This window comes from Notothenia rossii (assembly GCF_949606895.1).
Source record: "Notothenia rossii genome assembly, chromosome: 11".
Classification (NCBI taxonomy): domain Eukaryota; kingdom Metazoa; phylum Chordata; class Actinopteri; order Perciformes; family Nototheniidae; genus Notothenia; species Notothenia rossii.
The window spans coordinates 10,802,857-10,822,371 of record NC_136910.1 but is presented as its reverse complement, the minus strand read 5'-3'; the positions used below and the strand labels follow the sequence as shown (position 1 = coordinate 10,822,371).

The 19,515-nt window shown below is 41.9% G+C and overlaps 1 protein-coding gene across 1 annotated transcript in view; it reads right to left on the bottom strand.

The window, feature by feature from the left end:
- LOC307024403 (protocadherin-15-like) overlaps window positions 1-19,515 on the bottom strand; it is a 169,955-nt gene that overhangs the window by 99,025 nt on the left and 51,415 nt on the right. The window contains exons 7-9 of the mRNA XM_079658474.1: window positions 17,252-17,371; window positions 17,039-17,149; window positions 674-844 (exon numbers count right to left, since the gene is read on the bottom strand). Of these exons, the coding sequence (XP_079514600.1) occupies window positions 674-844; window positions 17,039-17,149; window positions 17,252-17,371 (402 nt within the window). The remainder of the gene's footprint in view (window positions 1-673; window positions 845-17,038; window positions 17,150-17,251; window positions 17,372-19,515) is intronic.

Below are 19,515 nucleotides of genomic sequence, written 5' to 3'. Positions count from 1 at the left end.
AATGCCCGAGATAGCAATGCAGACATTTTAAAATATAAAGCTGTGTAAGCATAAACTCATACCAAGGTAATCCAAACCCACTTTAAAATAACACTTGTTCATGCACAAGAATTTTACGGTACAATCTGTATTTTTAAGTTACATTATCCTATAATGTGTTTTTTTCAGCAAGACTGTAACACCTGGCGGGATCTCAAAAGTAGAAGACAAGAAATTATCTATAAAATAACAATCTTTCTGATTTGATCACCTGTATTGACGACACAAATGTTTATAGGCTAAAACTCTACAGGCACGCTTTGGTACTTCTTAATACTTTTTATTATTAAATATTTTGTTCTCTTATTGCTTATGCAAATTAAGTGTTAGAGTTCACATACAGAACAGAGAGAAGTCAGAGAATTCACAGGAGAAGCATCAGTTCTTTGTGGTCTTATAATATATTAGACTTGCATACATTTAAGTATAATAGGCAGAAGAAGCGTACAAAATTGAAAGGTTAACAAAGAGATCAGCTCTCAAAATTAACCTAATGTAAGCCTACAATCCTAAGGACGGCCAAACCTACTTTCCATCACGAAAGTGCACTCAGCGTAGGCAAACAGAAACATACCCCCTGCATAATGCATGACAATACAATGGAGTATTTAACATAAAACAGGCGCAGACTTACCGGCTCTGTCAGCTCCAGGACATTAGCCCTGTACGTGATGGGACTGCAGTCACGGGTGTTTCCCACAAGCGTACATGGGAGGAACATGGGACCCAGGTCATCACCATCCAGTATGTCCACAGTCAGAGTGGTGGTAGCCGTACGGCGCTCACTGGGATAGGGGGCTCGGTCCTACATAGAGAGAGAGAGAGCTTTGATTGTATTTCCTGGATCATACTGCACTTTCTTTTCTAGATATCCAATATGTTTACCTTCATGTCAAGAACAGAAAATTACGGGTGGGGGTTTTATCACCGACCTTGTGAATGCAGCAAAACCAAGAATATAATTTGAGGTACCGGTACATTGAATTGTTTCTACTTCAATCTATGGCAGTTTAATGAATTGAAGCATGCAGTATTTTTCAACAGTTTATTTGATTGGAGTTTACCAAAGAAGTCGTAACAATCTTTCATGAAAGCATATAAAGTCATCCCAATTTAGTCAGTCCAGAGAATGTATTTACATTTTATATCCACCAGTACAAATGGGCTCCTTAAGATATCATTTGAAAATACATTTTTGTGATCTCAGATGGGTTTAGTAAACAAATCATGTTTCCAACTAGAAACTGCAGTCAAAATGCTACGATTGGGTTGGCCTTAAGAAAAAAAAGAATAGTACCACCTTTACATTATATTCCAGAAGAAAGAATTGTATTGAGGTTAGGTATGAGGTTTTTGAATACCACTTCACCAAAATGTATGACCTTGATGCATCCAAAAATGAAACATGGGTCTGTTTTTATTCAGAAAAAGACCTTCAGTGGGGACCTCGTAAAATATCACGAAAACTGGAAACAGGTTCTTGTCAGACATTGAAAGTAAGGCAATTCAGAATGTTTCATTTCTAGCTAGGCATTAACGTGTAACCATTTTGTGTACACATCTACATTTTCAGGGCCCTTTGATGTGGTAGTTTTCTGCTAACACATTTTTGTGTTTCTCTAACTTGAAAACCTGCCAAGCAATATAAGAAGCGTTACATTTTGTGTAACTTCCTGTTTTAATGTTATTGACTACATCTGAAATTAGTGTTTCTCGACCAGTGAATTTTTGGTGTCTGACAGAAAAAGGTATTTTCCAGGAATGAATCCCTTCAAAACGTTGCCTCGCACACTTTATTATGCTGTAACATCCATGTTTGTGTGCGGAGGCTTTCTTAACCAGGGCAGCCGGTAATTTCAGGCGACGATTGACACCTAATTACATGCTGCATGCATATCAGAATAACTGGGGTAATGTAAACTAGACAGAGACAGCAGAGAAAAACGTCCAGAGTAATTGTAAATAACACCGGTATTGTATTTGTATTCTCCTCTCTTTCCAATTCTGCCTGCCTTGAATGTGCAGGCTTTACAGTGCATTGTTTCATGTTGTCTGTGACAGAAGAAAGAAAAATCTCAGAAAAAAATGATGAACTTTAAAATAATTGTTTGGATAAATTATTGACTGGCGTAAATAATTTCAACCCTGTTACTTTCAACCCTGTTACTATAATTAGAGTAACGGGTAATTCTTCATTGGAAAATATATATTTGATGCCTAGCTGGGCAAGTCACTTTTTTTGATGGTTTATTATCTGTTTTTCCTAAATACATTAAAAAAAATTATAAAACAAAAGGTTAATTTTTCAAATATGTTGGTGTCTAAATTGTCCTCCAATTCTGGAATGACCATTATTTTAAGGTACACACATTAACCATCAACTAGTTGTTAATTAACCTGGAAATTAGCATTATATTGGCTCTTTATTAGTCATTATAACACACTTATTAATGCCTTGTTCTACATGACCATAGTCTACAAGAAATATGCCATTAGTCGAGAGTTTTTCCTCAATAACCCTCTAATTAGTGCTTATTTATTGCAAGTAAGGACGTTTTTATGAGCTTTAGTCTTGATATGCTCTGCTCAATATGGGCCTAATAAGGCATTAGTACCACAAGAATAGTGATTCTCCCATAATAACACTTAACAAATATGATCTATTCTTATGTAACAAGACATGAAACTATAAGTGTTAATTCTGTCTGAATAACTCAAAATTAGGTATTTATATCTAAGAACATGTTCCCTATTTCAAAGTAAAGTCTTGCTCATAACCAATAAGCTAGTAGTTTGACTCTAATTAGGTATTTCTATCTAAGAATATGTTCCCTATTTTAAAGTGAAGTTTTGTTCATAACCAATACGCTGGTAGTTTGCCTCTAATTGACCTGAACAGGGTCCCTATTCTAAAGTTGCCTCCTCTTCACACTAAGTAAATACATTATAGCACACAACTACATAAATTAACCTCACCAGTACATGAACAAAGTAGGCACACGTTGAAATATCTGTTTAATGAACCACTAAAGAGAGGTTCAGACACATACCAAAACATGTCAAGTTTCTCTATGGCTGATAACACATGCAGCCTGTACCTTTTAAGAAAAACTGATTGTTAACAAATTGTATGTATTTGTGATACTGTGTGACCTGCTTGTATGTACACAATAGGTGTACGGTTCTTTCTGTTGTACTGTCTCAGTGTGAACATAGATTAAACATCCAGCCAAACTCTTTTGAGAGCCAGGGAATGAGCTGCCATGCTCCTTTATTGACTTATTTGCAGTGCACTGACATTCAAACAGAGTGAAACTATAAAAAAAAAAAAAAGTTACAAGGCACTTAATGATCTCATACATGAAAGTGTAACATACCCAGATTAACACATGGGACTGCTAAGTGTAAACAAAGTAAATACAGCTAATGCTAGCTGTGCAATAAGCATGTATACAGGCTAGTATGGCTAATGCTAGCATGTATGCTAACCCGATGCTAACGCTACCGTGTATGCTAACCAATGCTAACGCTAGCGTGAATGCTAACGCAAATGCTAGCTCAAATGCTAACGCATTTTCTCATTTTGTTTAAACATCTCCAAATTACATCACATAAACACAATACATGTTACTAATCATTACAGTGTAAGTGTAAGGCTTACACTTACAGTCAGGGTTCGAGTTATGTGGGAGCCCATGGGAGCTGAGCTCCCATAAGGAGGGGTCTGAGCTCCCACGGGACGCAGTGAAATCATACATCTGTGGGGGTCGCTCTCACGGCATTTCGTGTTATAGTCACAAAATGAATTTCATCTATGAATTCTTAACACGATGTTTTTTCGTGTCACACATAACGATTATAAAAGCAATGTATTTCTATTGCTAGCAGGGCTGCCAACATTTGAGTTCAGCTTGGAGTGAGATTTTTTTTTTGGTGAACCGAAAAAAGAAACGTTCATGTGTAGGGCCTACAGTGTTAAATAATATGATGCAGTACAGTACTATTACGTCTGGGTCTCTGTGTTTCATTAAAGCTCGGCTCTGTGTGTGTGTGTGTGTGTGTGTGTGTGTGTGTGTGTGTGTGTGTGTGTGTGTGTGTGTGCGTGTGCGTGCGTGCGTGCGTGCGAGTTTTAAAGACCCCCATAGAGCTCAGTTTATAACTCTAACCCTGCTTACAGTCATTGCTTTCTGACGGACTTGACCCTTTTACTCTTCAGGTTGCATAGGGAGAATTAGTAGCAGTCTACTGCAATATATTCACTTCACTTTCTCCCATTTCCTGTACGCGGTTTCCTGTCTAACCTTCTGGCCACGGGGCGAGCGGCTTGTCTGCGTTTGCTTGGCATCGTCAAAAAACGTAAACTCTGTGGAGGAACGGGGGGGGGGGGGGGGGGGTCTGTTTGCAAACTTTCAGGAGAGGCTCTATGATGTCACGGATGATGTCATCACATTCCGCATGACATCATGGCTGATGACGTCAAGGCTGATAACGTTGTCACTGATGAAGACATCCCATTATTTTAAGCTTTTAAAATGAAATCACCGATGCAGACTGTGATGACATCATCGGCAACGTCATAAAGAATGCGATGACATCATCGGTGACATCACAGAGCCTCTCCAGAAAGTTTGCAAATAGACCCCCCGTTCCTCCACAGAGTTTACGTTTTTTGACGATGCCAAGCAAACGCAGACAAGCCGCTCGCCCCGTGTGCAGACGCAGGAGACCTCAGAAGACCCAAGAAGACCCCAGAAGACCCCAGAAGACCCCAGAAGACCTCAGAAGAAGTCCCTGGCCGCTCGCAGACCCAAGAGAGTGGTCCGACGCAGACGCTAAGCAACGACAGCGATGTAGTACAAGCTTTTAAAAAGGTTTTGCCTTTTTAAAAGCTTTTGCTAAATTTTTAATGGTCCTTATGACTATTGCAAACTTTCAAGTTGAGGCTCTAGGCAGGGGTCTGCAACCTTTTTGACCAAAGGAGCCACAACCCTTTCCCACAATTGTTTGGGAAAAAAAACAAAAAATATTTAAAAAATGTGCAATAGTCCTAAAGACCATTAAAAATGTAGCACAAGCTTTTAAAAAGGAAAACCTTTTTAAAAGCTTGTGCTACATGTTTCCTGTCATTGCTTAGCGTCTGCGTCGGACCACTCTCTTGCGTCTGCGAGCAGCCAGGGACTTCTTCTGAGGTCTCCTGCGTCTGCGCACGGGGCGAGCGGCTTGTCTGCGTTTGCTTGGCATCGTCAAAAAACGTAAACTCTGGAGGAACAGGGGGTCTATTTGCAAACTTTCAGGAGAGGCTCTATGATGTCACGGATGATGTCATCACATTCCGCATGACATCATGGCTGATGACGTCAAGGCTGATAACGTTGTCACTGATGAAGACATCCCATTATTTGAAGCTTTTAAAATGACATCACCGATGCAGACTGTGATGACATCATCGGCAATGACATCATCGGCAACGTCAAGCAGGATGCGATGACATCATCGGTGACATCACAGAGCCTCTCCAGAAAGTTTGCAAATAGACCCCCCGTTCCTCCACAGAGTTTACGTTTTTTGACGATGCCAAGCAAACGCAGACAAGCCGCTCGCCCCGTGCGCAGACGCAGGAGACCTCAGAAGAAGTCCCTGGCTGCTCGCAGACGCAAGAGAGTGGTCCGACGCAGACGCTAAGCAACGACAGGGAACATGTAGTACAAGCTTTTAAAAAGGTTTTGCCTTTTTAAAAGCTTGTGCTACATTTTTAATGGTCCTTATGACTATTGCAAACTTTCAGGTTGAGGTTCTATGGCAGGGGTCTGCAACCTTTTTGACCAAAGGAGCCACAACCCTTTTCAACACATTTCTTTGAAAAAAATAAAATGATAATAATTTTAAAAAGTTTGCAGTTTGTTAAAGTTTGTTTACGTCGCAGCTCGTGACGTAACTATGAGTCTAGGATGGTATCAGTACTACAAGTAAAAAGATATTTTTAAATTTTTTTATGAATTACATTGTTTATAAATTATTCTGAGGGCCACAAAAAGGGGAGTTCGCCATTTGCCCATCTCTACCCTAGAGGATTTGAGGTCCACCCCCACTTAAAATATGTTCACATGGATAGGTTCCTAAATACATTTGCAACTTTTTTTTAAATTAGTAACCCATGTCCATATGTTTATTTTTGGTTGGTAGATTTAAGCTATAGGGCTATCACTATGGGCAGAAACGCTGTAAATATTGACAAATAAATCCATCAAAATGGCACAAAAAAAACTGTTAGTGGCCTGGCTGAGTGTATAATTCCCGGCCTGACTTATTGTCCCAGTCCGGCCATGTGTGTGTGTGTGTGTGTGTGTGTGTGTGTGTGTGTGTGTGTGTGTGTGTGTGTGTGTGTGTGTGTGTGTGTGTGTGTGTGTGTGTGTGTGTGTGTGTGTGTGCGCGTGCGTGCGTGCGTGCGTTAGTTTTAAAGACCCCCATAGAGCTTAGTTTATAACTCTAACCCTGCTTACAGTCATTGCTTTCTGACGGACTTGACCCTTTTACTCTTCAGGTTGCGGGAGAATTAGTAGCAGTCTACTGCCATGCTATTCACTTCACTTTCTCCCATTTCCTGTACCCGTTTCCTGTCTAACCTTCTGCGGACGGGGCGAGCGGCTTGTCTGCGTTTGCTTGACATCGTCAAAAAACGTAAACTCTGTGGAGGAACCCCGGGGGGTCTGTTTGCAAACTTTCAGGAGAGGCTCTATGATGTCACTGATGATGCCATCACATTCCGCATGACATCATGGCTGATGACGTCAAGGCTGATAACGTTGTCACTGATGAAGACATCCCATTATTTTAAGCTTTTAAAATGAAATCACAGATGTAGACTGTGATGACATCATCGGCAATGACATCATCGGCAACGTCATGCAGAATGCGATGACATCATCGGTGACATCACAGAGCCTCTCCAGAAAGTTTGCAAATAGACCCCCCGTTCCTCCACAGATTTTACGTTTTTTGACGATGCCAAGCCAACGCAGACAAGCCGCTCGCCCCGTGCGCAGACGCAGGAGACCCCAGAAGACCCCAGAAGACCCCAGAAGACCCCAGAAGACCCCAGAAGACCTCAGAAGAAGTCCCTGGCCGCTCGCAGACGCAAGAGAGTGGTCCGACGCAGACGCTAAGCAACGACAGCGATGTAGTACAAGCTTTTAAAAAGGTTTTTGCCTTTTTAAAAGCTTGTGCTACATTTTTAATGGTCCTTATGACTATTGCAAACTTTCAGGTTGAGGCTCTAGGCAGGGGTCTGCAACCTTTTAGACCAAAGGAGCCACAACCCTTTCCCACAATCCTTTTGGAAAAAAAACAAAAAAAAACAAAAAAATCTGCAATAGTCATAAAGACCATTCAAAATGTAGCACAAGCTTTTAAAAAGGAAAACCTTTTTAAAAGCTTGTCCTACATGTTTCCTGTCATTGCTTAGCGTCTGCGTCGGACCACTCTCTTGCGTCTGCGAGCAGCCAGGGACTTCTTCTGAGGTCTCCTGCGTCTGCGCACGGGGCGAGCGGCTTGTCTGCGTTTGCTTGGCATCGTCAAAAAACGTCAACTCTGTGGAGGAACGGGGGGTCTATTTGCAAACTTTCAGGAGAGGCTCTGTGATGTCACCGATGATGTCATCGCATTCTGCATGACATCATGGCTGATAACGTTGTCACTGATGAAGACATCCCATTATTTGAAGCTTTTAAAATGACATCACCGATGCAGACTGTGATGACATCATCGGCAATGACATCATCGGCAACGTCAAGCAGAATGCGATGACATCATCGGTGACATCACAGAGCCTCTCCAGAAAGTTTGCAAATAGACCCCCCGTTCCTCCACAGAGTTTACGTTTTTTGACGATGCCAAGCAAACGCAGACAAGCCGCTCGCCCCGTGCGCAGACGCAGGAGACCTCAGAAGAAGTCCCTGGCTGCTCGCAGACGCAAGAGAGTGGTCCGACGCAGACGCTAAGCAACGACAGGGAACATGTAGTACAAGCTTTTTAAAAGCTTGTGCTACATTTTTAATGGTCCTTATGACTATTGCAAACTTTCAGGTTGAGGCTCTATGGCAGGGGTCTGCAACCTTTTTGACCAAAGGAGCCACAACCCTTTTCAACACATTTCTTTGAAAAAAATAAAATAATAATAATTTAAAAAAGTTTGCAGTTTGTTAAAGTTTGTTTACGTCGCAGCTCGTGACGTAACTATGAGTCTAGGATGGTATCAGTACTACAAGTAAAAAGATATTTTTTAATTTTGTTATGAATTACATTGTTTATAAATTATTCTGAGGGCCACAAAAAGAGGAGTTCGCCATTTGCCCATCTCTACCCTAGAGGATTTGAGGTCCACCCCCACTTAAAATATGTTCACATGGATAGGTTCCTAAATACATTTGCAACTTTTTTTTAAATTAGTAACCCATGTCCATATGGTTATTTTTGGTTGGTAGATTTAAGCTATAGGGCTATCACTATGGGCAGAAACGCTGTAAATATTGACAAATAAATCCATCAAAATGGCACAAAAAAAACTGTTAGTGGCCTGGCTGAGTGTATAATTCCCGGCCTGACTTATTGTTCCAGTCCGGCCATGTGTGTGTGTGTGTGTGTGTGTGTGTGTGTGTGTGTGTGTGTGTGTGTGTGTGTGTGTGTGTGTGTGTGTGTGTGTTTGTGTGTGTGTGTGTGTGTGTGCGTGCGCATGCGTGCGTGCGTTAGTTAGTTTTAAAGACCCCCATAGAGCTTAGTTTATAACTCTAACCCTGCTTACAGTCATTGCTTTCTGACGGACTTGACCCTTTTACTCTTCAGGTTGCGGGAGAATTAGTAGCAGTCTACTGCCATGCTATTCACTTCACTTTCTCCCATTTCCTGTACCCGTTTCCTGTCTAACCTTCTGCGGACGGGGCGAGCGGCTTGTCTGCGTTTGCTTGACATCGTCAAAAAACGTAAACTCTGTGGAGGAACCCCGGGGGGTCTGTTTGCAAACTTTCAGGAGAGGCTCTATGATGTCACGGATGATGTCATCACATTCCGCATGACATCATGGCTGATGACGTCAAGGCTGATAACGTTGTCACTGATGAAGACATCCCATTATTTTAAGCTTTTAAAATGAAATCACAGATGTAGACTGTGATGACATCATCGGCAATGACATCATCGGCAACGTCATGCAGAATGCGATGACATCATCGGTGACATCACAGAGCCTCTCCAGAAAGTTTGCAAATAGACCCCCCGTTCCTCCACAGAGTTTACGTTTTTTGACGATGCCAAGCCAACGCAGACAAGCCGCTCGCCCCGTGCGCAGACGCAGGAGACCCCAGAAGACCCCAGAAGACCCCAGAAGACCCCAGAAGACCTCAGAAGAAGTCCCTGGCCGCTCGCAGACGCAAGAGAGTGGTCCGACGCAGACGCTAAGCAACGACAGCGATGTAGTACAAGCTTTTAAAAAGGTTTTTGCCTTTTTAAAAGCTTGTGTTACATTTTTAATGGTCCTTATGACTATTGCAAACTTTCAGGTTGAGGCTCTAGGCAGGGGTTTGCAACCTTTTAGACCAAAGGAGCCACAACCCTTTCCCTCAATTCTTTTGGAAAAAAAACAAAAAATATTTTAAAAATGTGCAATAGTCATAAAGACCATTCAAAATCTAGCACAAGCTTTTAAAAAGGAAAACCTTTTTAAAAGCTTGTCCTACATGTTTCCTGTCATTGCTTAGCGTCTGCGTCGGACCACTCTCTTGCGTCTGCGAGCAGCCAGGGACTTCTTCTGAGGTCTCCTGCGTCTGCGCACGGGGCGAGCGGCTTGTCTGCGTTTGCTTGGCATCGTCAAAAAACGTAAACTCTGTGGAGGAACGGGGGGTCTATTTGCAAACTTTCAGGAGAGGCTCTGTGATGTCACCGATGATGTCATCGCATTCTGCATGACATCATGGCTGATAACGTTGTCACTGATGAAGACATCCCATTATTTGAAGCTTTTAAAATGACATCACCGATGCAGACTGTGATGACATCATCGGCAATGACATCATCGGCAACGTCAAGCAGAATGCGATGACATCATCGGTGACATCACAGAGCCTCTCCAGAAAGTTTGCAAATAGACCCCCCGTTCCTCCACAGAGTTTACGTTTTTTGACGATGCCAAGCAAACGCAGACAAGCCGCTCGCCCCGTGCGCAGACGCAGGAGACCTCAGAAGAAGTCCCTGGCTGCTCGCAGACGCAAGAGAGTGGTCCGACGCAGACGCTAAGCAACGACAGGGAACATGTAGTACAAGCTTTTTAAAAGCTTGTGCTACATTTTTAATGGTCCTTATGACTATTGCAAACTTTCAGGTTGAGGCTCTATGGCAGGGGTCTGCAACCTTTTTGACCAAAGGAGCCACAACCCTTTTCAACACATTTCTTTGAAAAAAATAAAATAATAATAATTTAAAAAAGTTTGCAGTTTGTTAAAGTTTGTTTACGTCGCAGCTCGTGACGTAACTATGAGTCTAGGATGGTATCAGTACTACAAGTAAAAAGATATTTTTTAATTTTGTTATGAATTACATTGTTTATAAATTATTCTGAGGGCCACAAAAAGAGGAGTTCGCCATTTGCCCATCTCTACCCTAGAGGATTTGAGGTCCACCCCCACTTAAAATATGTTCACATGGATAGGTTCCTAAATACATTTGCAACTTTTTTTTAAATTAGTAACCCATGTCCATATGGTTATTTTTGGTTGGTAGATTTAAGCTATAGGGCTATCACTATGGGCAGAAACGCTGTAAATATTGACAAATAAATCCATCAAAATGGCACAAAAAAAACTGTTAGTGGCCTGGCTGAGTGTATAATTCCCGGCCTGACTTATTGTTCCAGTCCGGCCATGTGTGTGTGTGTGTGTGTGTGTGTGTGTGTGTGTGTGTGTGTGTGTGTGTGTGTGTGTGTGTGTGTGTGTGTGTGTTTGTGTGTGTGTGTGTGTGTGTGCGTGCGCATGCGTGCGTGCGTTAGTTAGTTTTAAAGACCCCCATAGAGCTTAGTTTATAACTCTAACCCTGCTTACAGTCATTGCTTTCTGACGGACTTGACCCTTTTACTCTTCAGGTTGCGGGAGAATTAGTAGCAGTCTACTGCCATGCTATTCACTTCACTTTCTCCCATTTCCTGTACCCGTTTCCTGTCTAACCTTCTGCGGACGGGGCGAGCGGCTTGTCTGCGTTTGCTTGACATCGTCAAAAAACGTAAACTCTGTGGAGGAACCCCGGGGGGTCTGTTTGCAAACTTTCAGGAGAGGCTCTATGATGTCACGGATGATGTCATCACATTCCGCATGACATCATGGCTGATGACGTCAAGGCTGATAACGTTGTCACTGATGAAGACATCCCATTATTTTAAGCTTTTAAAATGAAATCACAGACGTAGACTGTGATGACATCATCGGCAATGACATCATCGGCAACGTCATGCAGAATGCGATGACATCATCGGTGACATCACAGAGCCTCTCCAGAAAGTTTGCAAATAGACCCCCCGTTCCTCCACAGAGTTTACGTTTTTTGACGATGCCAAGCCAACGCAGACAAGCCGCTCGCCCCGTGCGCAGACGCAGGAGACCCCAGAAGACCCCAGAAGACCCCAGAAGACCCCAGAAGACCTCAGAAGAAGTCCCTGGCCGCTCGCAGACGCAAGAGAGTGGTCCGACGCAGACGCTAAGCAACGACAGCGATGTAGTACAAGCTTTTAAAAAGGTTTTTGCCTTTTTAAAAGCTTGTGTTACATTTTTAATGGTCCTTATGACTATTGCAAACTTTCAGGTTGAGGCTCTAGGCAGGGGTTTGCAACCTTTTAGACCAAAGGAGCCACAACCCTTTCCCTCAATTCTTTTGGAAAAAAAACAAAAAATATTTTAAAAATGTGCAATAGTCATAAAGACCATTCAAAATCTAGCACAAGCTTTTAAAAAGGAAAACCTTTTTAAAAGCTTGTCCTACATGTTTCCTGTCATTGCTTAGCGTCTGCGTCGGACCACTCTCTTGCGTCTGCGAGCAGCCAGGGACTTCTTCTGAGGTCTCCTGCGTCTGCGCACGGGGCGAGCGGCTTGTCTGCGTTTGCTTGGCATCGTCAAAAAACGTAAACTCTGTGGAGGAACGGGGGGTCTATTTGCAAACTTTCAGGAGAGGCTCTGTGATGTCACCGATGATGTCATCGCATTCTGCATGACATCATGGCTGATAACGTTGTCACTGATGAAGACATCCCATTATTTGAAGCTTTTAAAATGACATCACCGATGCAGACTGTGATGACATCATCGGCAATGACATCATCGGCAACGTCAAGCAGAATGCGATGACATCATCGGTGACATCACAGAGCCTCTCCAGAAAGTTTGCAAATAGACCCCCCGTTCCTCCACAGAGTTTACGTTTTTTGACGATGCCAAGCAAACGCAGACAAGCCGCTCGCCCTGTGCGCAGACGCAGGAGACCTCAGAAGAAGTCCCTGGCTGCTCGCAGACGCAAGAGAGTGGTCCGACGCAGACGCTAAGCAACGACAGGGAACATGTAGTACAAGCTTTTAAAAAGGTTTTGCCTTTTTAAAAGCTTGTGCTACATTTTTAATGGTCCTTATGACTATTGCAAACTTTCAGGTTGAGGCTCTATGGCAGGGGTCTGCAACCTTTTTGACCAAAGGAGCCACAACCCTTTTCAACACATTTCTTTGAAAAAAATAAAATAATAATAATTTAAAAAAGTTTGCAGTTTGTTAAAGTTTGTTTACGTCGCAGCTCGTGACGTAACTATGAGTCTAGGATGGTATCAGTACTACAAGTAAAAATATATTTTTTAATTTTTTTATGAATTACATTGTTTATAAATTATTCTGAGGGCCACAAAAAGAGGAGTTCGCCATTTGCCCATCTCTACCCTAGAGGATTTGAGGTCCACCCCCACTTAAAATATGTTCACATGGATAGGTTCCTAAATACATTTGCAACTTTTTTTTAAATGAGTAACCCATGTCCATATGGTTATTTTTGGTTGGTAGATTTAAGCTATAGGGCTATCACTATGGGCAGAAACGCTGTAAATATTGACAAATAAATCCATCAAAATGGCACAAAAAAAACTGTTAGTGGCCTGGCTGAGTGTATAATTCCCGGCCTGACTTATTGTCCCAGTCCGGCCATGTGTGTGTGTGTGTGTGTGTGTGTGTGTGTGTGTGTGTGTGTGTGTGTGTGTGTGTGTGTGTGTGTGTGTGTGTGTGTGTGTGTGTGCGCGTGCGTGCGTGCGTGCGTGCGTGCGTGCGTGCGTTAGTTAGTTAGTTTTAAAGACCCCCATAGAGCTTAGTTTATAACTCTAACCCTGCTTACAGTCATTGCTTTCTGACAGACTTGACCCTTTTACTCTTCAGGTTGCGGGAGAATTAGTAGCAGTCTACTGCCATGCTATTCACTTCACTTTCTCCCATTTCCTGTACCTGTTTCCTGTCTAACCTTCTGCGGACGGGGCGAGCGGCTTGTCTGCGTTTGCTTGACATCGTCAAAAAACGTAAACTCTGTGGAGGAACCCCGGGGGGTCTGTTTGCAAACTTTCAGGAGAGGCTCTATGATGTCAAGGATGATGTCATCACATTCCGCATGACATCATGGCTGATGACGTCAAGGCTGATAACGTTGTCACTGATGAAGACATCCCATTATTTTAAGCTTTTAAAATGAAATCACAGACGTAGACTGTGATGACATCATCGGCAATGACATCATCGGCAACGTCATGCAGAATGCGATGACATCATCGGTGACATCACAGAGCCTCTCCAGAAAGTTTGCAAATAGACCCCCCGTTCCTCCACAGAGTTTACGTTTTTTGACGATGCCAAGCCAACGCAGACAAGCCGCTCGCCCCGTGCGCAGACGCAGGAGACCCCAGAAGACCCCAGAAGACCCCAGAAGACCCCAGAAGACCTCAGAAGAAGTCCCTGGCCGCTCGCAGACGCAAGAGAGTGGTCCGACGCAGACGCTAAGCAACGACAGCGATGTAGTACAAGCTTTTAAAAAGGTTTTTGCCTTTTTAAAAGCTTGTGCTACATTTTTAATGGTCCTTATGACTATTGCAAACTTTCAGGTTGAGGCTCTAGGCAGGGGTCTGCAACCTTTTTGACCAAAGGAGCCACAACCCTTTCCCACAATTCTTTTGGAAAAAAAACAAAAAATATTTTAAAAATGTGCAATAGTCATAAAGACCATTCAAAATGTAGCACAAGCTTTTAAAAAGGAAAACCTTTTTAAAAGCTTGTCCTACATGTTTCCTGTCATTGCTTAGCGTCTGCGTCGGACCACTCTCTTGCGTCTGCGAGCAGCCAGGGACTTCTTCTGAGGTCTCCTGCGTCTGCGCACGGGGCGAGCGGCTTGTCTGCGTTTGCTTGGCATCGTCAAAAAACGTAAACTCTGTGGAGGAACGGGGGGTCTATTTGCAAACTTTCAGGAGAGGCTCTGTGATGTCACCGATGATGTCATCGCATTCTGCATGACATCATGGCTGATAACGTTGTCACTGATGAAGAAATCCCATTATTTGAAGCTTTTAAAATGACATCACCGATGCAGACTGTGATGACATCATCGGCAATGACATCATCGGCAACGTCAAGCAGAATGCGATGACATCATCGCTGACATCACAGAGCCTCTCCAGAAAGTTTGCAAATAGACCCCCCGTTCCTCCACAGAGTTTACGTTTTTTGACGATGCCAAGCAAACGCAGACAAGCCGCTCGCCCTGTGCGCAGACGCAGGAGACCTCAGAAGAAGTCCCTGGCTGCTCGCAGACGCAAGAGAGTGGTCCGACGCAGACGCTAAGCAATGACAGGAAACATGTAGTACAAGCTTTTAAAAAGGTTTTGCCTTTTTAAAAGCTTGTGCTACATTTTTAATGGTCCTTATGACTATTGCAAACTTTCAGGTTGAGGCTCTATGGCAGGGGTCTGCAACCTTTTTGACCAAAGGAGCCACAACCCTTTTCCACACATTTCTTCGAAAAAAATAAAATAATAATAATTTAAAAAAGTTTGCAGTTTGTTAAAGTTTGTTTACGTCGCAGCTCGTGACGTAACTATGAGTCTAGTGGATGGTATCAGTACTACAAGTAAAAATATATTTTTTTATGAATTACATTGTTTATAAATTATTCTGAGGGCCTCAAAAAGAGGAGTTCGCCATTTGCCCATCTCTACCCTAGAGGATTTGAGGTCCACCCCCACTTACAATATGTTCACATGGATAGGTTCCTAAATACATTTGCAACTTTTTTTTTACTTAGTAACCCATGTCCATATGTTTATTTTTGGTTGGTAGATTTAAGCTATCACTATGGGCAGAAACGCTGTAAATATTGACAAATAAATCCAGCAAAATGGCGTGTGTGTGTGTGTGCGTTAGTTTTAAAGACCCCCATAGAGCTCAGTTTATAACTCTAACCCTGCATACAGTCATTGCTTTCTGACGGACTTGACCCTTTTACTCTTCAGGTTGCATAGGGAGAATTAGTAGCAGTCTACTGCCATGCTATTCACTTCACTTTCTCCCACTTCCTGTACCCGATTTCCTGTCTAACCTTCAGTACAAATGTTACAAAAATAGAAATGTGCAAATGTGAAACATACAGGTCAATATCACCTTGCTATTGGTAGCTGAACTGTCAATACCCCAAAACATATTCTTAGATATGAATACTTAATTTTGAGTTATTTAGACACAATTAACACTTATAGTTTCATGTCTTGTTACTTAAGAATAGGTCATATTTGTTAAGTGTTATTATGGGAGAATTACTATTCTTGTGGTACTACTGCCTTATTAGGCCCATATTGAGCAGAGCATATTAAGACCAAAACTCATGTACAACAACTTCCTTACTTGCAACAAATAAGCACTAATTAGAGGGTTGTTGAGGAAAAACTCTCAACTAATGGCTTATTACCTGGAGAATATGGTCATGTAGAATAAGGCATTAATAAGTGTTTTATAATGACTAATAAAGGGCCAATATAATGCTATGCACGTTAATTAACAACTATTCAATGGTTAATTTGTGTACCTTAATATAAAGTGTTACACATTTTTTTATGAAATGAACATAATTACCCTGTTGCTACGATAACTCTCATAGCTGTGAAGTAGATGAGAAACTAAGTTAGCTTAGCTTAGCTTTCCTTGGTAGAACATGTTTGTGTTCGCTTTGAATTTATATTTAGCAAATCCACAGCCAATCAAGTTATTCTTAATATTGTATTCAGATAAACATTGAATACGTCTGGCTTTCAAGCAGTCAGAAACACATTAATCTTTCAGTGTTCTGTGGACTTGTAATAATGCTTTTAGGCTAAATGGGTCTTGAGACATGACTATTTGCCACTTCTAAAACCATTTCTCTTGAGTGAAATTACCTATAGCTATTGTAGAACACTTTTCTAAATAAACAGAGTGCTATAAAATGAAAGCAGAACAATTACTCTGACAAAGACATACGTGATAATTAAGGATGTGCTAATAGTTAACTTAATTAAAGGGCGGCTGTGAGGTAGAGCGGCTCTTCTCTTAATCACAAGGGGGTTAATTGATCCCTGCCTGTGCGTGACAAATTGTCATTGATGTGAAACTGAACCCACTTTTGATGCATGATTGGGTGAGGGAGAGGTGCTTTGTCCGAAAAGAAAGGAAGGCACTTCATAAATGCAGATTGCTGACTTAACAAGCAGCAATAGTCCAAAGGTGTGCAACAGGAATAGTACCATGATAAAACATTTAAATAAAATATAACAACACCCTAGGCTGCAGTCTATACTCCCACTCAATCAGGAGTTCATTGTCTTTAAGTTGTTCTTCATAATGGTTCTCAGTTGGAAGCTTTACCTTTCAAAAAACGTTTTAAAAGTATATCATAGCTAAAGGCTGTGTTAAAAAAAAGTCACTTACATTTGCCTGTATGATGACCATGTAGCGTGTGATCTCCTCATAGTTGAGTCTTTCCCTGAGGACTACGGATCCAAAAAGTGTGAGGGGGATGTCAAAGGTCCTGTTTGTAGTCTGAAACACAGATTACACACATAGAACATCACTAACAGAGTCAACATAGTTCATAACCTGGTCCCTATTCCCAAGAGCTCAGCAGGCAGAAGGATAGCCTACCGGGTCTCTGGGGTTGTACTGGATGGTGTACTCTATCTGTCCGTTGGGACCGTCATCAATGTCTGCTGCCCCATTGTTCCCATAGAAACCAGAGAAGATAGTGGTTCCTACTGGCGTCAGCTATGAAGACAACAGGAGAGAGGAGTTCAGTATCTTGTATACAAGCTAACAATACCTGCTGTCAAACGTTTAAACACTTTCACATTGGTTTTCACAACTCATATCAAACAGCTTCTATCTGTTCTGTTGTTTTCCTGGCATCTCCTGCCTGTATGTGGCAGAGGGGAGGGAGGGGCACATTAAAAACCTCCTCACATGCTTATGGCCATAAGGGATCCGGATACCCCACTGTCTCTACAAATATAAAATGACTTGCAGCTTAATGTTTATTGTGCTCAAATGGGGCTTGAGAGGGAGGATCAGCATGCAACTGTTTGTGTGCTTTTGTTTGCTCTTGGAATAAAATGAAACACAGGCAGCAGGTTAGTACAACTTTTTTTGATGGCACTGTTTGCGTAAATCTTTCTCTGTCAGTACTGTGAGAGTTTGCTACATGTAATCGCCCATTTGAATACAAGTGCTTACATTAAACGGGACATTGGGTGATAGGAAAACATCTATGGTATGTAAAGTTAGCTTTTTCTCCCAAAGACAACAAGGAGCATGTGGGTGTCTTTATCTATTTTTGGGTCTATTATTTTAGTTAAATAGAATAATAATAATAACAGATTCAAACCAAACTCTGACTGTTAAAAAACACGAGTCCATTTTTTAAAAGATTATAGCATGACTAAAAAAGTGTGAATAAGACACCGTATCTTTTTCACACCTATCCTTTCCAGAGTTTAACATTTCAAAATGTTATAAGCTCATACCAAAAGATTGAATCCAATTTGCCACCATGTTTAAGTAAACTTCTTCTTCTTGGAAAATAGATAGCAGAGTATTAGTAATATATCCACTACTGTACATGCAGTTGATGGCCTAAGATACAACAAATCCATATTGGCCGTTGTTTACAATAACTCAAAGTTTGAGCGGCAAATACAATATTTTAAATGTTCACTGCACATGAGCAACAGAATAACTCACTTCTAGTAAAGAAAACGAAGCTACAATAGATATTCAGAAAGATATTGGCTTTTCTGAGAGAAGTTCTTAAGCAGGGAGTTGAAAACTTTCTACAGCAAATAAAAAGGAAGCTTTTTGCCAGCTATATATTGCCATGCTGTATTTTTCCAGGCATGTGCCTTGGGACCTGTCTGATTATGTATCAAAACAGCAGTCTAAACTCCAGACAGCATCACAAACATTTGACATTAAGTTTAATTTAGCTGCTGCACCAATGATTTGTTACATCATTTCCCTAAACAGGGTTATGCTTCCCACTGATACAACAATGGCGGTGAGAACGTCTGACGCTGTCACTTTGCAATTTTTTCGGATACGGCTTTAATGAAAGAACTGCAGACTCTGGCACCGGTGCCAACTCAAGAAATCAGCCCCCAGGATCACCCTGTACCCAGAAACTTTCAGGAAGAACTCATAAACTGTGCCCCAGACGTTCTTATAAATAAGCATATTGCCTCTCTGTGTGTCTTAATCTGTCTGCCTCGCTCCCTTGCAATCAATAATTGGTAGTAATAGACGACAAAAAGCAAGTTTAATGTTTAATGTTCTGGGGGCAAAGTAAAGTGAATTAAAAAATAGCCTAATGTGCACACTCAAATGTTTAAACTTTAAAAAAAATGATGACCACAAAGCCAAAACCACATTTAACAAACTACATTTTCATGTTGGCTGGCAGAGGACTCATATCTCAAAGTTCTTTATAAAGCATCTGTTGTACGGTGGTTGTTCAAAAATATCCAAAGGAATAATTTTAATAGGAGTAATGAGAAACTGGAGGGCTGTAAGAAAGAAGGAGGAGGAGAGACAAGCAGAAATATATAGAGTGTGGCAGAGGAAAGGCGGGGAGGTGGAGAAAAAGGTGACATAATGAAGCGCTGGGAGTGGAGAGCGGGAAGAAGGGCCAGGAGAGAGAAAGAGAGAGGTTGAGGAGAGGGATTGAGTTGGACAGGCTGGGGAAGACTGCATAATGAGATATTCTGCTGGGTCTGCGCTGGCAGCAGGCTGCATGTTTCCTTGTCCAGTTTTCAGCTTGAACCGCCTCTAGTTAAATTCCAGACTCTGGAGGACACACTAACGGTGGGATTGGCTTCTTAAAGACTATTCTGGAAAGCTCAGAATAACAGATATGTTCC